The sequence below is a fragment of the Myripristis murdjan genome, chromosome 14 (genome assembly GCF_902150065.1).
Source record: "Myripristis murdjan chromosome 14, fMyrMur1.1, whole genome shotgun sequence".
Classification (NCBI taxonomy): Eukaryota; Metazoa; Chordata; class Actinopteri; order Holocentriformes; family Holocentridae; genus Myripristis; species Myripristis murdjan.
In genome coordinates, this window is record NC_043993.1 from 34,207,938 (window position 1) to 34,232,820 (window position 24,883).

At 41.7% G+C, this 24,883-nt stretch overlaps 1 protein-coding gene across 1 annotated transcript in view; it reads left to right on the plus strand.

Moving 5' to 3' along the window:
• The window catches only part of cadm1a (cell adhesion molecule 1a), a 521,404-nt gene that overhangs the window by 443,019 nt on the left and 53,502 nt on the right, over nt 1-24,883 (plus strand). The window contains exons 7-8 of the mRNA XM_030068792.1: nt 1,614-1,710; nt 11,507-11,679. Coding sequence (XP_029924652.1) covers nt 1,614-1,710; nt 11,507-11,679 — 270 coding nt within the window. The remainder of the gene's footprint in view (nt 1-1,613; nt 1,711-11,506; nt 11,680-24,883) is intronic.

Genomic DNA, 24,883 nt, shown 5'->3' on the forward strand with positions numbered 1-24,883 from the left:
GCCTAGTTCACCTTTAAGGCATGTCTCCAAACTTTAAACGCTACTTTTTATGCCACTTTAATGCAGTCACGTCACTACGAATAGCTGGAACGCATTAAGCCTCAGATTATCCCAATTCCCCGGTAGCTGGTCTGACATATTTGATTAAATCAGCGACAGATGAATGTCGGTGATGCGAGCGATGCCTGCGGAACGCGTTCTAACAAACAGCGGCACAGATTTAAAAGTTTGAACTCCAAACAGGATTATTATGAGGACTTTTTGCTCTTTGTTTTGCCTCGGTGTTTTGTCTCAGACTTTTCGTTGGCATTCCAGCACCTGGCAAGACTGAATCCAACCCCTAACTGATATTGTACATTGAATAAAACATTAGATTTTTGTCCAGAATAGAGGATCATCTCACACACACCAAGATAAAAAAAAAAAAAAAGATTTTTATAAGACTGGCAACAGTGAAGGGAAGGGGAATAACAAAAAAAAACCTCCCTGGTACCAAAGGACAGCACAGCAGTGACTGTCAAAGCACCCGACTGATTTGTCAAAACAGGATCCTTACTTTTTTGCTCCAGCAGCTCCACTGTCTCCTGTTTTGTGTAGCAAGTTTATCAGGTAAGGTCTCCGGACTTATTAAAGGCTTGTTGTGGTCCCGCAGTGCACCACATCCATCACTCCACAAAGCTTTGGCTTCGAGTAAAATGCTGGCTTGATTTAAAATTCCATCAATATTATGCCCAAGGTAGAGCCAAAAGTTGCTGAAAAGTGATTTGATGTAATGGAAGAGCAGACGAGGTTGAGCCGGTGGTGGACAAATACGGGCTCGCTTGAATCACCAATTCAGCCGTGGATGTAATCATTTGGCTAATGTTAATTCCACTCCACCCCGAAGAGGCAAAGTGTATATTACATATTGCTCGGTTGCACTAAAAATATATGAAATTTGTTTTTCAAGGCATACCTCCCAGCAACATGAATGAATCATAAGGCAGTGTGTTGGTGCGACTGTTTTCAAATTCAGTCTGATCTGTTCTGACACTCCCCAACACGGTGGGGTATCCCGGGTCAGGCTCGTGGTAGTAGCTGCTCTTGTTGCGGCTGCATTTCTTGTTGTTCTCCGTCGGTCCTGTCGGGAGCTTTGCCGCGGCCATTGTAACCAATTTACTGTGTTTTCTGGAGGAGAGAGTGCAAGTCAAAAGGCGAAATCTGTTCTTCTGTCTGCTGACAGGTGCACGATCAGAAAATCTATTTAGTCAAATTGCGAACCGTTTTTCTCTCGCTAATATTTCACAGGCACACGCTGAATTTTCCTCGCACGTGTCAAAAAGCAGCTTGGCCCAGAACCTTAGCAGGTTTTTGCTGCTAATTTGCGAGTAGACTAATGTAGTTCAATTTCACGAAAAGGTCCAGAGGTGAATCTCAGAATGTAAAAATCTCCACTCTGGTGTGGGTTGTGTTTTCATTTGATAAACAAATATCGCATCAGCATGCAAGAATCCACGCAGGCTGTATAGAATGAACATTAGGTTGATCATGTTGACCAACTGTTTCTCTCTCTCTCTCTCTCTCTCCCTCTCTCTCTCTCTCTCTCTCTCTCTCTCTCTCTTTCTTCCCTGCAGACAAACCGGAGGTGAAAATTGTGGTTGAGTTTCCTCAGGGCCTGACCAGGGAAGGAGAGAACCTGGAACTGACGTGCCAGGCCAAAGGCAAACCCCAGTACGACACACACACACACACACACACACACACACTCTCTCTCTCTCACACACACACTCTCACACACATGCGCGCAACCACACTTGTGCAAACCAATTAAATATGTGCCATAGGGAGAAAAAACAAGAATCACTCACACACACCTTCATACCGACGTATGCACGCACATAAATGGAAAGCGTTACTAATGTGTGCGTGTGAATATCTAATGGTAAAACTATTGTTAGTTTTACCATTATACCATTATATTTTTTGCTACACAAATAAGTCCCTAGGTTAGATCAGATTAGATTAGGTTAGATTAAATTCGATTCGATTAGACTCTGCTTATCTCCACGGGGAAATCGTGACATTGCACAAAGTAGTAATTGGATACATCAAAGACAAATAGGTTATAATTGAGAAATGCAAGTTCAGTCAGGAAACGCAGTTGATTGGACTACCTTAGCAGTGAACTAATCAGCACGGCTTTATGTCAAGCATTTTAAATGACAGGAACTCATTGAGTCGTTCAGCGTGCGGTGTGGGCTCGCTCCGCTGCTGCTCTGCGCATCACAGTCTCACTGCTTTTGTTGTCGCTGTGTTGAGCCTTTGCTCGGCGTTTCTTCCTTTGAACCAGATGAAGAATCCTGGGAGATACTGTTGGGATACTCATATGCAAAATACCAATATAGAGTTTGAAATTACACCCAGTCCACCTTTATCCGAGCTCTCCAGCAGCGCTCTCGCCTGACAAACCAAATCCACCTCAAGAACGTGTCGTCAAATGAAGGAACCGCGTTAGCGCTGCTGCAGCTGCCAGCTCTGCTGCGAGCATCCAAACTAGGTTAACTTCATATATCCTTTCATATATCATGCTCAGTCATGTGTGCCTGTATTTAAATCCTTGGAACCATTTTTTTCCCCTGCCCCTCCTCCATCTTCAGCATCAACAATTCAGCCGACACCAAAGAGCATACAATGCCTTCCTGTCCTCAGAGATTCTGAGGCATGCTGAAGACATCATGTGACCTCTAATGCCTCTTTTCAACCAAAGTGGTACCAGTTCGGTTCAGGATTCTTGCAACCAAGGTGCTAACTCGCAAACCAGCTGACGTTTGCACCAGTTTGTTGTGGAGCCCTTGCGTCATCGACAGTGGGATGGCACACGCTCCCATCTTTTCCAGGAATTCAGGAGGCGTCCAGATCGAAAGCAGTAGTTTTGTTTCCTCAGCCAACGACTGAACTTTCTTTGATTTCTCCATCATCTTCATCTTTCCCTGTTCATAATAGTAATAATGCTGTTAATAAGAATACATGCCCACTCTTTACAACTTGTTGTTGTCATGGTTCCCACTCCAGGTCCTTTCCAAATCTATTTATTTTTGATTGAAATGCTCAGAACAGTTCATAATTAGGTTGGGGAGCCAGCTGATTGTTGGTCCAAACAGGCAGTAAGACTGCTGAGAGTGCAGTCTCTGCTGCCCTGAGTCCCTCACGCTGCTGCTCACCTGAGCTGCTGGACTATTATGTTCAATTGATTTGGTCTTATCATGTTGCAGCTTATCTATTTCCACTTAATTTGATTTATCACTAAAATAAATCAATGCGTTCCCAACTGAGCTTCATTTTCACTTCAATAATTTCTATACATTGTGTGTCTAGTGTGTATTTTGGCACATACATGAACATACTGACTTCCCGCTGACTGTCACCTCAATGAAGAGCACGCATTAAAGGCAAAAAGTGGTTTCTTCAAATAGGTGAGCTAATTTCACTGGGGTAGAATATTTCCCTTAAATCAAAAGGATGTATCTTGCAGTATGTTCATTTGAGGGACCACTGCAACCACTGCAACCACTTGAGAATGCAAAAATTAAAGTAGAAATTGCTGCGTGCTGTTCTTCAGGGACAGTTGAATCGAGGGCGGCTGGACTTGTTTGTAGATTCTTACAGATGTTTCACTTCTCATCCAGTAAGATTCCTCAGTTCTGACAGAACTGTTAGGAACCCAACCACCAAACCACCTCAAGAACACGTTGTCAAATGAAAGAGCCGTGTTAGCACAGCTGCCGAAGAGGAGACTCAACTGGTTACGGGGTTAATGCAGCATGCTGTTGCTGCCCATAAGCTGGCCGCGTTTTGCGGCTTACAGTCACTTAGTGGTGGGCGGTTCTGCCGTTTTGGAAGGTCATACACTTTCTTCTGTCTCTGATTTCAGCAGGAGCGTCATGATTATTCGGGGAGAGCTGATTGTGCTCCTGGCTGAATCTTTAGCATGTTAGTGGGATTCATATGGGATCACCTGGGGTGGCGTTGTTCAGGAGGAAGAGAAGTCCTCTGGTAATCGGAGGATTCCTGATTTGATCCCCGGCTCCTCCACAGAGAGCATGTCCAAGTGTCACTGAGCAAGACACCGAACACCTAACCACTCCTGATGAGCAGGATTGCACCTCGCATGGCAGCCTCTGCCTTGAGTGTGTAAAATTGGATGTGTGAATGGTTGAATGTGAGGTGTACATACTGTACATTGTAGCATGCTTTGGGTGGTTGGTAGATTAGAATACCGTTCCAATCCAATCCACTTTATTTATATAGCACAATTTTAACAAACACAAGGTTTTCCAAAGTGCTGCACAGCAAGATAAAACACCACAAAATAACACAATAGAAGCAGAATAAAAAGGTAAAAAACACAGTAGGATAACACAGTAAAATATGATAAGATCAATTAAATAAAATCAGATAAAGTAAAATAATAATAGTAATAATAATAATAATAATAATAATAATAATAATAATAATAATAATAACAAAATAATAAAACAAAATAAGATAGAATAAATAAAATATATAAAATAATATAAAAAAATATATAAATATATAAAATCCGTTAAATAAAATATATAAAATCTGTTATAAAAATCCAATCCAGATATGATTTGCCATTTGCAATCACTGTCAAGAGCCTTTGCTAGAATCTTTGCCATTATAGATATTTATATCAATTAAGGCTGCACAAAGGATTTGGGGTCCTCTTGATGAGTATAATCACATCAAGAGTTGGGTCACCAGACAAATAAAGTTATTCTAGTTGCCCAGGCTCATGTAACGTCGACAGGTTCAACAGCTCATGGTTATATCACTCATGCCGAGGAACTAACACTGCAGCATACATGTTTTATTGGCTGCAGTCTGCTGTCCTGCTGGATTATATACCTCCAACACATACAGTCTGCATCAACAGCCACAAAAGCAGATCTGCTCCACCAAACCAAACGTATCGCTTACTCAACGTCACTAATAACTTATTAGTATCAATCAGGGGTGTCAATGTTCACCTTGTTTATGGTTTAGTTTATAGGCCGCTGTTGGGTTTCTGTCACTTTTGGCTTAACATCCTGAACTGACACAGAATTCAAGTCCCTTTTTTTTTTTAATTCAAACAATATCAAAGTCTAGAAGTGCTGGTACAGCAGTAGCCTGACTGATTAGGATTTGTCATTTTTACCAGATCTAGTCAGACATCGCACAGACTAGTCCATTTCCATTTCATAACCACAAATAAATTTCTTTTTTCGAAAATGTAATTGTTCGTCAGTATTTTTCATTCAGTGTTCTGCAAAAAGTTTCTGCTCACATGAGTTTTCCTCAGAAAAAAAATAATGCAGACTGGACCTTTTATAAATAAGGCATTAGTGTTTTCTTTCCAGTTCAATTTATTTTCGCAGAGACCTCAATTACTTTTTCGTTGCCAGTGACACACTTGACACCGTTCTACAGGCCCCATGTATTCCTGTTAGGCAGCTGTCCCTCAGCCCTCTCTTTATCCTCTCTCTTGCATGATTAGTCTTGTTTTTGCTCATCTTGAGCAACGTGTATGACTTTGACTCTGACTTTGTCACCACTGGCAAATGAAGTCTTTTTCCTGTTAACGGCAGCTCTAACCTCTCTTTTAGCCCGAGGCTCATAATTAGAAAAACATATCACAGATTTACACGGAACAAACTACCAACACAATAAGTGGCGACCTTGTTAGAAACAGTGTCCACATCATTGTCCCGTTCCAGATACACAGCCAATAATGTATCTCAAGCCTCCTCTTTCCACACACATCTTACTTGTGATCGGTGTATTATTAAGCAGTCAAATATATCAAGTTATGTTCAGGGAGGCAGTGCTCCAGACAAAAAGCTGCCCTTAAAATTTGCATACAGATGCACTGGTGGCTCTGTTGCTGGTAAGGGTGGCACCAAGGGAGGTGTAGGACACAGTCACCAGCGCCCGCCAGTCAATTAATCAATCGAAAGTTGTGCTACCTTGCAGGAGAATACCTTTGTATGAGGTAAAGTCACTTACAGGGGAATTACACCAGGCATTGACGTGACGTTTTTTTTTATTTATTTTTTTTTACATGTTATACCAATTGCGCCTGTGTTCCATTTGTTTGCATGACAGCCGTGTTTTTACCTGTGGGACGGCTGAGTAGCTGCACGTTGAAAAAAAAAAAAAAATAAATAAAAAATAGAGCAGCCGTGTAAAAACAAGAGATCAGCAGCGTGATCATTGCCTGGTGTATTTAGACTGTCAGCAGGCCTAACATTAAGCAAAAGTGGTGTTGAATGTTTTACCATTGCAAATATGTTAGCTGTATTTTGCCATTGTGCTAAAAAAAAAAAAAAAAAAGATCACTTGAAAGAACTGGGGAAAAAATCCTGGTTCACTGCACGTTAACAGCACGATGAACTGGGACTACCGCGCTGTGCGTTTTCCTACCAAATGGTTACCACCGTTACATCAATATTTGAGTTGTCCTGAACCTGGTAGAGGACGTACCTCATGTTATTATTGCAGCAGCCCGAGTTCAGTTCCAGCCCAGGCCCTTCGTCCTCTCTCTGCGTCTTTCCTCTCAATCTCTCTCTATCTCTCTCTCTCTCTCTCTCTGCTGTGACTGTCCAATAAAACAGAAATGTGCCTTCCAGCCATAATAAGATGGAGCAGCGGTAGACGATACGGAGACAGAAACATTTGTGTTTGTGAACTCCAGAGATGATAAAATATCATTACATGTGCAATAATGACCGTGAGAAAAAGGTAGTATGTCTTAGATTGGAGCACATACATATGGAAGTGAATGCTCAGGGTCTAAAGGGGCACATACATGTGAAACTTACATTGAGAAACCATCCGCCTTTCACATACATGCCAACACAGTCATTTGCATTCCAAGCAGCCGTGCAGTCGGCTTGTTAGATGTTAACGCGTCGATGGGAGCACAGTCTTTAGAAGGAAGCATCCGCCCTGAAGCGTCAGGAGCGCGGCGGTGGCTTGGATGTGTGATGTCATCACAGCGAGTCAAAGACGGTGACACACATGATCATTATCTCATTGGCAGCACAATCCGGCGCAGAACTTGGGTCTCTGAAAAGCGTTATAATTAAAGGCTGAGCGGAGAGTATCAATACGTGTCAAGCTGGAACAAAAACATAGTCATGTACGATAATTTGTCCATTCATTCCAAATTGGACTACACAGGGTGACACACACACTTGCCTCCGCACACACTTTTTGTCTTACTGTACTTGTGAGGACCTTCCACTGACTAAATCCATTGCCTCAGGAATAAACCTAAACCTGCTCGTCATTTCAGTAAGACGGATGGACGGACGGACTTTTGGCGTCACCTAGAAATGTAACCACTTACTTTTCCAAATTAATTAATACAATTAAAATTACTCAAACTTAAATGGATTCATCACTCATTACTTTTGTCTTGATAGCAGATGAACGCAGTCTATTCCCTGGATATTCCGGTTTACGATCTAATGTCACCCCACCTTGCGGCGGTGCAATGAGTGAATCAGTCAGATATTATTTTTCCCTCCTCGTGGTCAGTAGTAGCCTGTGTCCAGGTGTGAGAACTTTATCCACATTAAAGCATAATAACTCTAATCTTCTGAAGCACCAAGTCAAACATTACGCTTCTCCAAAAGTAATCCCAATGCAAGCTAAGCTGACCAAGGCCTCATTTTAACCCCAAGAGTTCGTCTGCAGAGTCTGTAAGCCAGGCAAAACTAAACACACTGATTGCCCGGGATGTTGTCGAAGACATGCAACCTGTGTCAACAGTTGAGTCCCTTTCCTTCAGATTACTAATTAGCAAAACACCAGTGACAAACAGCCCATGTGTGCATTAATAAGAGAACTGAGGCAGGCATTTAAAACTAACCCAAAGGTCACTTTCCCTAGTAACTTATTACTTTTACATGCAGTAACTGGTAAAGTCATGCAGTTGCCTTTGAGAGAGGTAACTCGTTTCTATAACTAACTACTAATTCTCAGTAACTTGCATAACATGGAGCCCAGTATACTCCACTGTCATGCCACAGTGACATCACATCATGAGAACTGAGAGAACCGGGCTGTGTCTCGTTAAAATGACATCTCCTTAAAATCAGCCATGAATGAACTGCAGCAGACATCACTCACTGAGGGCTGATGGTTATTACTGTGAATATAAATGATAATTTTGATTTTTATTATCTTGGACTGCTAGCATTGGTGGATTTGCTGTAGTGTTTTTGCCACCCTATTTTGACCCACTTGTCCAAGTCAGCCAAGTGGGAGATATTGGATCCCAGGGAAAAAAATTACCGCTTATCCTACTTGTAATTGTTCCCCACAATAAAAAATCATGGGAGGGACACTGGATTGCCCCGGACTGTCACTCCATCCGTTTCTCTGTCACTCTGAATATCTCACAACTTATCCGATTTTGACAAAACACTCTGGGGAACAATGCTGCATTGCATGATTTTCAAAATTACACCAATCAGCCTGAAGGGGGCAACATTTGTATTCATGACTGTGTGTCATGTACAATATCTCAGACGCTGCCGGTCAGATTTTCACAAAATTCAATGAGTTATGTTTCTGACTCTAAAGTATGCACTGCATCATTTGTTAGTTCATCCGTGTAACATGCGCATTATCTCCAACCAATTTGACGAAACTGGAGGAAATGATGTATATTACACCATTCCAGCATTCAAAATTACACTGATTGACCCAAGATGGATCTACAGTTACAGCTCAAACAAGGTGATATGTTGTTGTTGTTGTTTTTTTTTTAACAAATTGGCCCAGACAGCCATTTAGCATCATCACAATTTTACTGTAACTTTTTTTTCTTTTTTACCACTGCCGCTGACGTGAATGTTTTTTCCCAGTTGGCAGGTCGTGTTCTCAGGGAATTGTGAATGATATGAAGGTGGCTTTATCAATAATCATACCATCTTAATATTACTTCCTGCTTGTCGACTGCATATAGGATAATATGTTATGCTTCTCCTCTGTTATTTGACTGCGGTTCTTAAAAAGGACTGTGTAGAGCCACTTGGTCCAGTTTGTTTTTCACCATTAAAAGTGGTGATTAGATTTCCTTATTTAACTCAACTCTGACCTGAAGCTGACTCTAATCCTAACTCCAATCTTAACCCCAAACCTAAAGCTTAATCCTAAATGACCCCCTTATATGAGGATTGACCAGAATGTCCTCACTTGGCAGACAGTGTCCTACTCTGAAGGTCTAAAACGCAAATGGATCCCCACAAGGATAGAAACGCAAGAATGAACGTGTGCAGGAACACATGCACACACATGCTTGGACACACACACACAAACACACACACACACACAGCCAAACATTCTGTACTTCAGACAGCCTCTCTCCTCCCAACCCCCTGCAGTTTTCATACTTGGCATAGAGACAAGCTTGCTCCCCGTATTCATTTTATAAAGATGAAAACACAATCAATACAGTGAGCAGGGAATTGGAAGTCATTTTCATTAGAGCTGCTGAGAGTTGTGCAGTCATTACCAGCAGATAGCACAGGGGGCCCCGGCTGCAGGCAGCCATTTGTATTCTAGACGCCTGCCCTTCCTCTCTCCTTGCAGCCTCGTCTCCTTCGTCTATCTGTCTGTCTTTCTTCTCTGGCTTCACTCTACCCTTCTCACCACATCCCATCCGCCTAAATAAACCACTTTTTCTAGGTCATTTCTCTCACTCCATCTCCGGAAAAGGCTTCTCCTGTGTATGTGTGTGTGTGTGTGTATGTGTCAGAGAATATATATGTAAATGCACAGATCTCCATGCATATATATATATATATATATACACACACACACACACACACACACACACACACACACACATATATATATAGTTTTATTTCATCTGCTGAAGGCTTGGCGTGGATGTGGGTTTCTCTCCAGCCATTAAACGTAGATGTGGTGTGTTTGTTTGTTTTTGCTGTTGAGCTCAAATGGCTATTTCAGTTTTTTTTTTTTTTTTTTTTTTCACTCTCCTTGGATTTTTCTCCTCATTTTTTCCCCTCTCCCATTTACTTGCTTCCCCTCCCCACTAAATCTTTTCAAATGGAGGGAAACAAGTTAAAAAACCCACACAAAATGCAACAAGAGAGACCGGCGGCGCACGCTCAGGGGAAATAACAGTGGCTGCTGGTGGCCATTGAAAGTTGCGGCGGCAAAATAGAGGTGTTTTGTCTTTTTCTTCTCTCTTCACCCTCAGCGGCTCTTGGCTCGGCGAGCTCATTGTCATAAAAATGGAATCTGTCACCGTGCTAGAAACCTCAGTCATGGTAGAAAAGGGAACAAGGACAGTCAATGGGTAGGCAGCCACCTACAAAAAAAGCGACACCTACAACTATACAAGCGTGAAATGGAGAAAAAGCTGCTAGGTGGTTATTATTGCTATTAGTTCTGCCGCATCATCCCAAAGGAAAGTCAAAAGGCGTTTTAATGCATGTTGTTTTGGGGGTATTTTGGGGTTTTTTTGCGCTTGAAAACAGTGAAACACATTTGACATGGACTAAAAAATAGGAAAATAAGTGTTGTTTGTATCGCTTCCTTGGAGGAATGTGAAAATTTGCCACCTCTCATCAGGCTGCAGAATCAGTTGTCACTGAGCTGTGTGGCGGTTAGAGGGAAACGTCCCATTGCAGCGGTCACCCTCATAAATCAATTCAATGGATGATTTAATTATTAAGAAGTTATATTGTTGCTCGTTTAGTTGTAGTTAAGGGTATACAGCTACGGAGAGCATGTCCTCCTCTTCCTCTTGGAGATATGGAATGCATAATCCTAAAAACACAACTTTGATTTACTTTTAGTCCCTTTTTACTCATCTGAATTTTGAATTTTTGAGTCGATGAGAATTTAAAGTTTAATTTAATTCTACTGAATCATTTTCACACTTTTTTTCTCTGTAAATTCCTCATTAAATGACGTGTCAGTGACCTTTCTGCACTGCTTAATTTACAGACCTCATTATAGCTTATCATATTTTAAATTTTGTATTTTGCTTTTGTTTTTATACTGTATTTACTATCAAAAGTTAAGTTTGCCCATATGTCTGTTGTCTCCCAACCTGAGGTCAGGAACTGTGTCTTTATTCTTCTGTTTGTGGTATTTTTGTTTTATTTTTATTTGTTGATGCAGATGTAAATATATTTTGTTGTAGTTTTTCCCAAAAATTAAAAATATTGTTTTGTTTTAGTCTTATTTTTCGTCTTTGAAAACGTGTCGCTGATGAATAATGTGATTTTATTTATTTAACAAAATGAACACTGCATATGTGTGAATGACTCCTTTACACAGCCTTCAGGAGGTTTTTTACACAAAGCTGTTTTATTCATGATGACAGTTTAGAGACCGACGTGTGAGACACAGTTTCTTCATTCGTTTTCGAGACTTGCTTTTTGTCCCTGGGATCTGATCGGTGCCTCTGTCCTTTCAGGCCGCAGCGGGTCAACTGGGTGAAGGTGGACGATGACGTGCCGTCCCACGCCGTCATCACCGGCGGCGACCTGTACATCGAAAACCTCAACAAGTCCTACAACGGGACCTACCGCTGCGTGGCCTCCAACTCAGTGGGCGAGTCCTACGACGACTACATCCTCTATGTCTACGGTATGCTGGGCTGACGCTAACCCTCCAGTCTCTCTCTCTCTCTTTTCTTTTCTTTCTACTTCTATATCTGCTGCTCCGTCCTTCCCATTCAGCTTTTCCCTCCATCGCATCGACTTCACTGCAACCCCGCAAACTCCGAGTGTAGAGAAATACCAGGACCGCCCTCCGAATATTGAGTCACGCTTCCTTTTACACACTTCCATGTCTGTTGCCCCGAGGTTTAAAAGCCCTTATTTATCTCTCGCTCGTGATTGAAGTGGCTGTAATATCAGAGCTCTCATCTGAATTCTCATGATTGATTTTGCACAAAAAGGGCAAGAGATCCTAATGCATTGTTCATCCGGTGCTTTTAACACCCGTCCCCGTTCAAGGGGAGCATCAAGTTTCTGGGAGATTGTCGGCAGCTTGTTGGCAAGTGCTGCCAACACTTCAGCATACCCTGTCTAATAAAGCAGTGTCTCTGGGTTTAAGTGCTTAGTCTGTGGGTTTACAAATTAAAGAAGGAGTATCATCATATTATTCATCGTGAGGCCCCTCAGACCCAACTGACCAAAATGTGATGAGTTGGCGAGGGCTGATCGATTAATGGAACGATTAGTCGACTAATCGGATATTTAATTACACAATTACCGAATGGCTCTTCTTTGGCTATTTAATTTATTTGGAGGTTGTTTTAAACATGTGCGAACTAACAATGAAGACAATATATATGACGTATTCATTCAAAAAATATGTCTAATTAAACTGCTGCTGATTTAGCCACTACTATTACAAAAGAAGCCGACCGAACTGGGATGTAGAGTGAAGGCGAGTCCGGACGGCGAGTCCCGGGTGGAAGAGGCTAAAGCCGGCACAACTCCTGCCAAGAGGTTAATTATTTTACCTGGTCGAGTCTGCGTCGTCCACAAGTCCAACAGGCCATTTTTCAGATGTTCGTGCTCTGTGATATGTGAGGTCCGCTTTACAAATCGTACAGTCAGTCCTCATCTCTGCAGGGTTTAGGGTGAAATACTCCCAGACTCGGTGGTGTTGCATCGGCCGCCGCCGCCATTTGCCCTACCTCTCAGCAAAGATAGTAAAGACGCAAGATGGCTCACTCCTCAGGAACTCAATTCCGAAAACAACATTAGGTCCACGCACAGCATGAAAAACAGTGAGAAGATGTGACCGACTAATTATCGACAATTAAATTCGTCAGCAACTAAATTTGTCATCGATTTTTTTGTAGACAATGTCGACTAATCGTTGTGCCCCTAGAGTCGCCTCAGCGATGAGAACCGTGTAGACTCAGGTACTTATTTGTAAGTTAAGTCTAAGCATCTTCACTTAAACTGACCCTCGGGAGTTTTGCATCGTGAACCTTTGAAATTACTTAAACCGCCATTTCGCTTTAGTGCCGCTTTAAGTTCACATTCCCCATGATTTAGATAGTTCTGGTGACATTTTTAAAAAAATTTTAAAGCTAAACTGAAGTTTTGGGTTGTATGGTTCCCCGGGTGTGATCTGAGAAATCTCCTCATTAGTCGCTCTGTCTTCCCCTGGGCTGCTAATCCACGACACTGGATTTCCATCACTCCTTTCATTTCCATCGCGTGGCAAAACGTTTCCCAGTGCACCACTTTGAGCACATACACAAGTGCAAACAAAGCGGTTATTTACAGTTATTTTCGAAAATATCCACCAGGACATTTCTTACCGGCACAAGTTTACTATGCGCAAGTTGCCCACAGACTACTACACTACCTGCCGGATCTACTTTCCAATTCAAATAATGGAAAATAACCAGAAAAGAGCCGTTTAATTCCCTTTAAAAAAAAGTATACTGGGACTTGGTGTCTTTTTAAATTGGCACCATCCACTTTGTTTGTGTCCGTTTATGTGCCAAAAGTGTTTTTGTTATTGGACCTGGTTTGCTGTGCTATGGAAGTGAACGGAGAGATTAAAAAAAAAAAAAAAAAAAAAAAAAAAAAATACAGTGTTGTGGATTGGCAACTCAGGGGAGCACAGAGCAACTAATGAGGAGATTTCACCAGCATGTAGACTCATAGAACAGCCAGGTAACTATACAAGCCAAAATTCGACCAATTACAGTTTTACTTTAAGTGTTGGCGTGGAGCAGCCGAGCCAGTCATCTGTTGCATCTGATATAATCACAAAGTCTGGCAGTTTTGTGTAGGAGATTGGTCAAGACTTGCACAATAGGTGACTGGAAGAGCGTGAAAAAAAAAATCCCTGTGCAGCACACGTTGTTCATGCGATAGATTTTCAAAAATAAACCTTGGTCTATGAGCTAGACTGAGGCTATCAGTCGATGTGGTGTATGCTGAAGTGTTTGCAGTGAGCTCCGGTATACAGGAGGCGTTTATGATTTTGGGTGTCTCGTCTTCTGATCACTTAAGGGCTAAGTTGACAAGCAGGCTAAATCTCCCATAAATTTTATTGCCTGAACCTGCTTTCATCTATCTCCTGTCACATCTCTTTTCTCTGCCTTTCCTTGGCTTTCTGTTGATCTAGCCCTCCTCCTCTTTGTAATCCCTTTTCATCCCCATAGCATTATCTCAACACTCTTTTATACTGTTGATACCAATAACATTTTCTCCCTAAGCAGGGCATTACGCTCTAATGTGCTCATTTTCCCTGGCCAAAATTACTTCACTATCACTTTTGGTAGCTCCTGAGCCCGCAGAGAAATTATTTGGCTGCTATTGTCAGAGGGAATTAGCGGAGTGAAAAGGCCTTATTTTTATGTGAGGGAAGAAAAAAAAAAAAAAAGGGATGCCCAATGCCTGACGGACGCCCGCTGAATGGATGTTATTTACAGCAGAGTGAGACGCTGTGCTAATGATGAGTGCAGTAGAATAACAGAGGCTTTGTCAAAGACCAGGAAACAGTTTATTGCCACCTGCTTCGCCGCAGCTGTTAGCCGTCTATAGTGACAGAGCGGCTTCCACGTCTCGGTATGTGTGTGTGTTCCTGTGCCTGCGACAACCAGAGCGAGTTAGATCGCCGAACACACGCTGGGTTAGCATTCGGGTTTAAGGTTCAGATTAGAATTAGGATTGGGTTAGGCTCAGACTGGATGCACCGGCCTCTTTGGGACATTGGTGAACTTGGTCATTACGTGATGAAAAGACTGAAAGGAAAAAAACAAAACCAATGACAGTTGGATTCCTAAAAGTACAGTGGTCCCACGTTTATCGCGGGAGTTACGTTCTAAAAATAACCCGCAATAGGCGAAATCCGCGAAGTAGTCAGCTTTATTTTTTACAGTTATTCTAGATGTTTTAAGGCTGTAAAACCCCTCACTACACACTTTATACATTTTTCTCAGACAGGCATTAACATTTTCTCACTTTTCTCTCTTGTTTAAACACTCAAAGTTCAAACCTTCGTAGAAAAATAAGTCCAGTAAAAAAAAAAAAAAAAGCATGCAAAATTGCACAAAAAAAAAATCTGCGAAACTGCGAGGCCGCGAAAGGTGAACCGCGTTATAGCGAGGGACAACTGTACTATCGTCTTACTAGCTGCTTAGGGGGACGCAACACATCTTATCTTAAAGTATTAGCACGTGCACAGGACGAAGGCGAGGAGATCCACCTGAAACAATAAGATCATTTCGGCCGTACTCCAAAATAAGAGTCCGAAATAGGTTTACCAACAAGGCATCTTAAATAGAGTAGTTCTGTAAGGCTCAGTTCGGTTTGGGATTAGGACTGGGGTTTCGGGTTAGGGTTCACGTGAGGATAAGGTTTAGATCAAAAAACTGAACTTTGATGGCGTCGGGTTGCGTTGAGTTACCTGGATGTCGACATGGCGGTGAAATCTCCTCATTAGCTGCTCCGTGCTGCTAATCCACACTTCTGGATTTCTATCTCTTCGTTCACCTCCATCGCAAAACAGCACTCAAATGATAATACTTTTGGCACGTAGAGCCTGCTGGAAACGACTTGATAGCGCTAACTGTCATTGGACAAAAATGAAACGGGTAGCAGGACTTGTTTTTTTTTTTGTTTTTTTATTTTTAATTGTCATAATCCACTTTGTCTGCACTCGTTCATGCACTAAAAGTGTGTGGGATCTGTTTTGCTCTGCCATGGAAGTGAATGGAGAGATACAAATCCAGTGCTGTGGATTAGCACTTAGTGGAGCACGGAGCAGCTAATGAGGGTATTTCACCACCATGTGGACTCGAACAACACCCGGGGAGCTTTACAACCCGACACTCCACCAGAGTTCAGTTTTCCCTGAAGGTTAGCCATATACCGGTTAAGGGTTAAGGGTAAGGATAAGGTGTAACAGAATCAGTGTAACCAAACATAAGAGAGAGTGTGTGTGTGTGTGTGTGTGTGTTGGACATGCACAAGTGTGTGAGCAGATCAACCACGACACACACACACACACACACACACACACACACACACACACACACTTATAACCTTGAGTCAGAACAGCAGCCATCTTGTTGCTCACAGCCGTGTGGTCCAAAAAGCCCAACTTCGCCTGAGGTGTAAATGTGCTGGTAATTGTGCCAGGCTTTTTGTACATCGCTCTCCCCAGCCACAACAACAAAACCCCATGGGGAGGGCTGCAAGTCGCCCCCTCTCTTATCCACCTACTCATCCCCCCACGGTGAGAAACACACAAAGATAAACACGGTAATGCAACACGTGGGCAACTAAAAGCCCTGCACCAAAATACCACCCGCCATTAAAAACCCACAAGGCCTCCGTCCTTTCAGAGCCGGTCTTTTGATGACTTTGATGTGTCCGTGGCCCCGGCATTACTAATGTCTACTGTAATTCACCAGCAAATCATGCCGAACCTTCGCCTTGCTAATGGGAAGACAGGATGTTGGGGCCGATTCTCACATTATGTTCCAGGCTGTACACCCTCCCTGCCCAGCCTGGCCCCGCCCAGCCCGGCCCCACCTCCTCCAACACACACACACGCAGATAATTAAATTAGAAAGACAAGCACCGGGAGCATTTGCATACCAGACTCAGGTACATAAGTATAGTGCTGGCCATGATTCTTCTTGAAATTATCAAGAAATGGAAGAAGTCAGGGAATTCAAACCCATCGGAGTAACTCTAGATCCACAACCTGCGAAGAAGATCTCAAAAAGAGCAAAGAGCAAACTCTCCAATTAATCAGGCACTACATACCCGCTCAGGCAGCCCAGTTATTAATGCTCTGATTTGATTTTTCCTCATTTTCCTCATCGTATTGCATGACATTATGAACCTAAACATCACAGTCTACAATAAAACACCTTACATCCTTATAGCATCAGCCACTAGAAGTAATGGACAAAAAAAATCTACCTGGATACTGAAAAGTCACCAACGACTAAGCTTTGAGAGCTTCACTCATTTTTGTTATATCAAATTAGTTTTCAAGTGTAGCAGCGGTCGAGCCCCACAGCCTCTTTTCTGATGTTTCCAAAGACAAGACAGTAACAGAGTAAGGAGGAGCATGGACGATGGCAACTGCAAAATACCACGTCATAGATCTAAATTTAGAAAATCACCATTCTCCAGAAAGGGTTGTCCATTTTGCACCACACTACCAAATGAAACCAGATTTATTCCAAAAAAAAAAAAAAAAAATCTTTTGCAACAACGATTAAGTTCTAAAAGAAAAACATAGTTGTACCCATTTTTATCCAATTGTACTATAACTTATTAAGGTTATTTTCCCCCTTTGTATTTGACAGTCCCACCCTGTCTCATGGCAGCTTGTGCAATAGTCATGAAATTTAATCTGCAGATTTGTGTCCCTGGAATTGTTCTTTTTTTTCATGTACACGGACATGAATTTAATTTGTGACCGTGAGCACGAATTTTCCTTTTCGTGCATATGCACACAAATTTAATTCATGGCATGAACATGATTTTTCCTTTACCAGAAGTGGCTAAATTTCAGAGCACAGGTTAGAGAAAGGTAATGGTTCGGATTAGGAAAAGGTCATGTTAAACATTACAAAAACGTTAGGCTGTGAGAGCTTTACTCATTATAGCTTCACTCAGTGTTACAAAACGTTAACTACATGTAAAGTACTGGGAAACAAACAATGGACAAACCCTGATCTCCTGCCGGACAGTCCTGTTTATTGATCCATCCACCTCCCCGCCTTCCTCCTAACACAGACTTTCCCACTTCGTACTGCCTCACAGTGTGTGGCGGCTCCAAATGAAATACAACACTTTGAAAGTTGTGCTGTAACAAAAAAAAATGGCCTTTTCTTTAGATTACATTTCATGAAAATTGCATGAAACACACTGAGGCTAGGCTGCACAATCAAGTGTATTTTGTTATGTGCATTTCAATTCATTCCTATATTTGTAATTTATTAAGATATTAGGATTATGACATTTGTATACATTTGTATACTATACAAGTTAAAGCCTAAAAGACAAAACATAGAAATTAGAATTAACTATAATGTTTTAAGTGTTGCATATCATTATAATTCTTTGTATTGGAACAATGTTTAGTCCGTATAAGGTTAAATTTAAACAAACATCAGACTATCACCAGCGCAGTCACACAGCACAGTAAATAATTCATGTTATAGCAGCCTGAGTCCTTATGAAATGCCTTCCACTAGCCGCTTGAAATGAACCATATTTTAGACTGAATGCACCAAAAGACACTAAAAGCTTTCCTGAAAAAGCAAACATTTTGCTGATATTGTTTTTACATTCCTTATTTTAAGATTTATTGTATTATAGTGCTATTTAAAAGCAGCCACAATTTCAGCATCAGGCCCCACACAGTACATTAAGGCTGTGCAGCCTTATGATAAAGTCTGCATGGCACTCTCGCCCCCAAACCCACCCCTGGCCTGACAGCCAGAACAAATGTAGCCATGGCCAGCATCTCCTCTAATACGTCTGATTCGCGAGTATTGTGACCCTAAGTGATGGAGAGCACCGGGAGGCTGGCTGACACTAACAATGTTAACAGCGGAAAGAATGCAGTCTGTACTACTCTAACTCTGACTGTCGCTCCCACTTCACAGCGGAAGAAAAAAAAATACCATCAGGGTTTTCCTCTTGCAGTCAAGTGAGATCTAGCGCTGAGGAGTTTAGGTTGTTTACAGGCTGCCGCTTACCCAATAAAGGAGGCCTCTTCCTTCTCCCTGCTCCCTCACCAGCGCTGGGCTTTTATTGCACAGCACTAGCTTGTTTAGTGACCCTGTTGCTCTCATTCTTCTTCCCGCTCGCTTTATGCTTACTCCCCTTTGAAGCACATGGGAGTTTCTCCACAATCTGCTGTTGGCTCTGGAAAACGCATCCCAACAAGCTTCCAAGGGTTCAAAGATCGCCAAAATATCCTACACTCGTGGCAGCAAGTGCCGCTGCTTTGCTGAAATTGTATTTGAGTGGAAGCGAAATGGCTCATTTGAAAAATGCCGCAAGAAAGAGCAAAAAAGTAGCTCATTACTTCTGCCAGCAAAGTTGGGGGGAGGTTATGTTTTCACTCCTGTCTGTTTTTCTGTTTTGTCAGCAAGATATCTCAAAACATTAAGAACAGATTTGGCTGAAATTTGGTGCACAGATCGCCTTTTGCCAAGGGATGAGTTGATTGGATTTTGGTGGCGATCCAAATATCAGATTTCTGCCATTACACAATATCATGTTTTTTCAGCCATAACTTTAACGCTGCATTCCAGTGATGGTGGGAAAGTCTGACATCTGGGACTTCTGTATTGGCTGCTAAACAGCATTGCACTACCACGCTACTTTGTTGAGAAATCAGACCTGGAAGACAAATAATAAACAAACAAATATGGCTACAATGACTGCAGCTTTGCAAGTTAGAGAACTGTACAGAGTTGGCAGAGGTTTGCACTTTAGCTTCTAGTTTAAAGTGTATGTAAAATGAAACTGCTGAGGAATTTAAATGACAGGGGAGCTGCACTTTTTTTTTTTTTAACGTATGAGGGAAGGCATGGACAGAGATTTCACCATTAATATCCTATTTATATTTGCCAGTCTGTCAGATTTTTAAGTGGTTTTGCAGTACCTGCTTTCCAGTGGCCATAGAATTCACTTGACACCGAGCTAGACCCAAAGGCACAGAAAACTTCCTGCCCGGCACAAAGTGGAGCGATGCCCGCTGCATGTGAACCACTGGGGAACACTCGCAGGTGCACAAGGTGGAGGAAACATACAGCTGATGTTAAGTTTTTAGTTTCCAATAAACTAAAATAGACCACAAAAAATAATTAAAGAAATTGCTGCATGACCACACTGCCACAAAGATGTGCTGGACCTCTGTGGCGCCGCTTGTGGTTGGTAAAACACGCCAGAGACACAAGTTTATATCATTTCTAAATTAGTTTACAGGTTCTTGTCACATTTAGAAACTTCACTGAACAGGAGTGGCATTGCAACTTGTTTTCAGACGTGGGGAGTCAGGCAGAAAACATGACGCCGGGCTGTCGGGGGCTTCGCTCAGAAGCCTCAGCGGTGAGATTGCAGCGGTCCACGTGCACGTTTGAAGTTTGTAAAGTCACATCAGTGATCCGTTAATTATTAATTTGATGCTGGTGCTGCACCAGTAGGGGAACCCAGCATCTTAAATTAAGTCTTATAGTAGGTGCTGATTAGTAACCCTGTGGTTGTTCATTAGCTTCTGAATAGAGTCAGTCACCCCCATATCTTTTGTGATCATATTAATAATAAATTATAGTTATGTACAGTAGGAGTTGACACAGCACTTTAACAATCAAATAAAAGCAAACATCACACTCTTAATTTAAAACGAGTAAAAACACCACAAGAAAAATGAAAAAAGCCAAGCAGCGTGCCCATTTTGGAGGTCATGGCAGCGATAGGTGACTGCATTTTTACCCAGGGTGCTTTGTGCTGTGTTGGACAGAGTGGAACCAATCAAATCTCATCAATTTTATGTTTGGATGATGTCAGCTTGTTAGTTAGCTACCCATTTAGTATGTGGACAGCTAATCACTGTCTTGTTAGCACGCCCAATTTGTACAACGGTTAAGATAGGCAGGAGTTGGAGACTGTAATGACTAGTTGTGTGTTAATATTAAAGTGAGCAGGTGTTTGATATAATTAGCTCCCTGGTTAATTAGCTAGCTTCCAAAGCCCTAAAACATCAGTGTTTTCATGTTAACTGAGCGGACTCCTTTCAAGCGACAGCTGGGAGCGTTTTAGGGGCGAAACTAGGACCAGAGGCATTTGTCTGCGTCACAGTCAAAGTGGTTAATAGTTGTGGGTCTTTCAAGGGCCAATGCCAGTTCTTCGGGGACTGATAGGAAACATGATGCTGAGTTATACTATGTATGTGTAATATATAGATTAAAAAAAACACCAAAGTGTAATAAAGGGATAGTAAACCCAGATAAAAACAGGAATTTCCTTTAGTATTGTTTATTGATTATTTAGTGGCCGATTATTCATGAGTTCTGTCTTCATCATCCACCAAATTTAAGAGTTCCAAATCAAGTTTTAGGGGCTGCTTTTTTTTACAGTCACACACTCCAGCAAGCCATTGTGCATTCTCCTATTCTTCTAGAGAGTAACATTATTGTCTAGACGCTGGTAAGACCAAGCAGCTGTAGTGAAAATACCCACGGCTCTAACTGGTGCTGCAACAATATGCGGATTCGTAGTTGATGGATTGATTGATTGACAACTTTATTAATCCCATGGGGGAAACTTGAGTAGCTACTCAACAGCAAAAGAGGACAAAGACAGAGATGACAACGTAGGTACATAAATACAACCGTGCAGCTCAGTGCAGCTTATTATCAACACGTTTAGCCACCACTGGCACAAAGTCCCTTTTCATACGTTCTGTAGAACATCTTGGCACAACCAGTCTCTCACTAGAAGTGCCTCTAAGGCCACTAAAGAAACCACAGAGTGCACGGTCGTCGTAACTGAGACTTTGACAGATTTCTAAAGGTTCCAGGGTAAAACCAATAATCGAGCCAGCACTTTAATCTGCTTGTTAAAATTGTTTTGTAGAAGTAGAGCTGATGTGAAAAGGTCTATGAAGCAAATTCTAGCTCTTTTAAACCCAGCTAAATTTGGGTTTTGATCTGGAAATTACTCAGGAAAATGGCTAAAGGTAGAAGGGTAGATGGTTATGGATCAGGGTCGACCTCAAGCCAACCAAAGGTAACCGTCTGGCAACTTCAATATAGAGAATTTCTGAAAGGTGGCATTAGTAAACAGTTTTTCTCCTGGGTGTGTGTTGAGGCTGCAGGTAGTGAGGAGGCTCAGTCATCACCGGTGAGTGCCACTCTCTCAGGCTGCAGGCCTGATTTTCTGCTCTTTAGGAGGCTTTTGTGTTTTGTATATAGTTTCAATTTACCACTTCCAGGGTACAGAGAAGATTTCCCCCTGGAAATCACAGTGGAATTTACTTAGTTGGATGTGGTTGCTTTTCTCTGTTGCAGCTCCACTTCCTGATTTAGGCAAGTGAAACAGGTGTATTTTTACATAAAAAAAAAAAAAATCTTAGTTTTCTACAGCTTTGACAGTTAGGCACTTCTTTTAACACTAATCCAAATACATGTAACTCTGCGTAGACCTTGTATGTGCATGGTGATGTGGTTAAAAGCATCACTTTTCTGAAATTCTAAAAATATCAAACAAGAGCTTTGCTCGGTAAATGTAATTTGCATGTTTTCTACCTGTTCATGTGGTCTTAATAAAAGCACCATATGTTTGTCTTAACTCTTTCAGACATCTCCAGGCCCAGCCTTAATGCAAACTGACACATCCACTCAGTATTTTACAGGGCGTGCTCTGTTTCCAAGAGATTCAATGTAGTTTAAAAACCTGATAACAATAACTTGGCTCCCCATAATACTCAGGTCAGGTACATGCAGTGGGTACGGAATGAGGGAAAAGCATCACTCCAAGAGACAGAAATTACTAAAATGCATGTTCATGATCATCATTTTTTTCGTTTCAGTATATATAGAAGATACATCTATTTTAGGGGGAAAAAAAGCTCACACCCGGCTCACATTTTCCCTTTTAATTAACCAAATTCTGCGACACAATCAAACAGACAAACGATTGTTGGTTACTTTGTTCCTCAATGGAAACCACATAAAAACCAACCTAAATTAGCCATATTAGCCGCTGTTGCCGTTCGAACCCTAAGCTGAAACTGAGCTTTGTAAAGGCACTGTGGTAATGTTTCTGTGGACAAACACCTCCCACACTGATGCTGGGCGTACTTCACGACTCCCTCAGGATCAAAAGTGGCGCATTACGTTTTTTTTCGTCGGTGTAGAGGAAGCCTGGCGAGCAGGGGAGGCTGCCAGAGGTCAAAGGTGTCATTAAACTGGGAGTCCACACACACACATGGAAAACAAAAGTAGTATTTCAGATGATTTTGGAATAGCGTATTAGTAGACCCCACCAATTATTCTGTATATTTTGCAGAATATCTACAAAATGTGCTGAATATACTTCACTTTCATGCTAATCTTTTTCCCAAAGAAAGCAGTCATATTTTAGAACTCAGATATCATTTTTTCTCCCTTTTCGCCCATTGGTTTACATTCATTCACCCTACGATACAAAAATGAACTTTCAGAGACTTCAGACTTTCTTCACTCCAGTATTGCATCAGTCAAGTAATAAAGTCGTCCACATTCGTTTTCCTGAAAGCAGCAGCACTGTTGAGTGAAACCTCAGGGAAAATAGTCCCTAGGGAAACGTTTGCTTTACGCAGCCAAATATCAGTTCCATGGTTTCTGAATGGTGACTTTGTTGACCGCAGTACTAGAAAGTTATAAGGTGGATGTTTCAATCAAAAACGCATATGAAAACATATGATTATATGTTGGGAAATCTTAAGTACCCCTGCATGATTCACAAAATTGGTTTGTTGCCATGTAAAATGTGGGTAAATTGCTGTAAATGGTCCAAATGTTCAAAATCACTGATCTGCTCCTTTAAAGGTAAATATTCAAAAGTAGAATAAATCCCACGTTGAGTAGCTTCAGTGTGCCCACAGTTCAGTTGAGCATTGATTGTGTTTGAATTACCATTTCAATCAGCTGCAACACTGAAGTGTATTGCTTGTTAATCTGTATCACATTACAATTCCCAATTGGAATGCATTGTTTTCCTGTTTATCACCTGATGCGTAGCACTGTAGTCAGTTTTTCTTTTCTTTTTTTTCTTGAGCATTTTCATATTTTTCGCTACCACTACAGACACCGAGGGGATGTAGGTCATCCCCCTCAGCCTGTGTTCACGTTGCGTTCCTTAACTCGCCAGTTTTTGAGCAGGAATGGCTTTCGTCTCGGAGCTTCCCGCGGTCCTGCTCTTCTCACTTAGACCAGAAACACTGATTCATGAGCCCTGGCGGTAAACAAGGCCTGGAGACTCAGCGGGAGGAAGAGCACATTCAGCCCGTCACATTTGAAAGTCAATAAGCTCCAATGTGCTTTGATACATTGTACAAGCTAGCTACAAAAAAAAAAAAAAAAAAAAAAAATGGAAACGTAGTAAACATTCAGCCAGTCTTGCCAGTCCGTTTCCTTTAATCTTTTTTTATCACTGCTAAGTTTTTAATGAGCTATTGACACTGATGATCCCAAACATCTGCTGGACCCTCACAGTTCATGATGGGATAAAACCAATTAGGCGGCACCACTGCCGAGCTGGAGTTTGTCGGCTCCCAAGCATGTGTGAAACTCATCAGCACAAGCTGTGTCTGCCAGCTGACTTCCCAATGGATCACGTCTCCCCGTCTTTGTCTGCACGATGGTCCGTACAGCCTTTTGTGTTGTCAAGGTTGTCTTTAAAAGAATGGAATTGTTGATAGATTAAAAACACATCCTCCATCAGCAGTTTGAATACTGATCCACAGCACCTGAAGGCCTTTATTTGCATTTGCAAATTTGCTTCAGGCAGAATTCTGAGGGGCTACACGGACCTCTCTGCCTCCTATTTGAATTACTTGATACGCATTTCAAAAGGTTCTTAAAAAAGATGATTTTCTTAACTAACAACTGTGAACCAGTTGGTGCATAAAATATGAACAATTTCTGCCCTCGGGGAAGACAATTATTATAAGATAAACAACCTCTCTACCCTTAGGGAAGACATTGCAGAGAACTGAATAACTCTTATTAGCCCTTTAATTCAAATCCTTTATTGAGTTTAAGGATTTTCAATTTACACTGATAACTACAAAT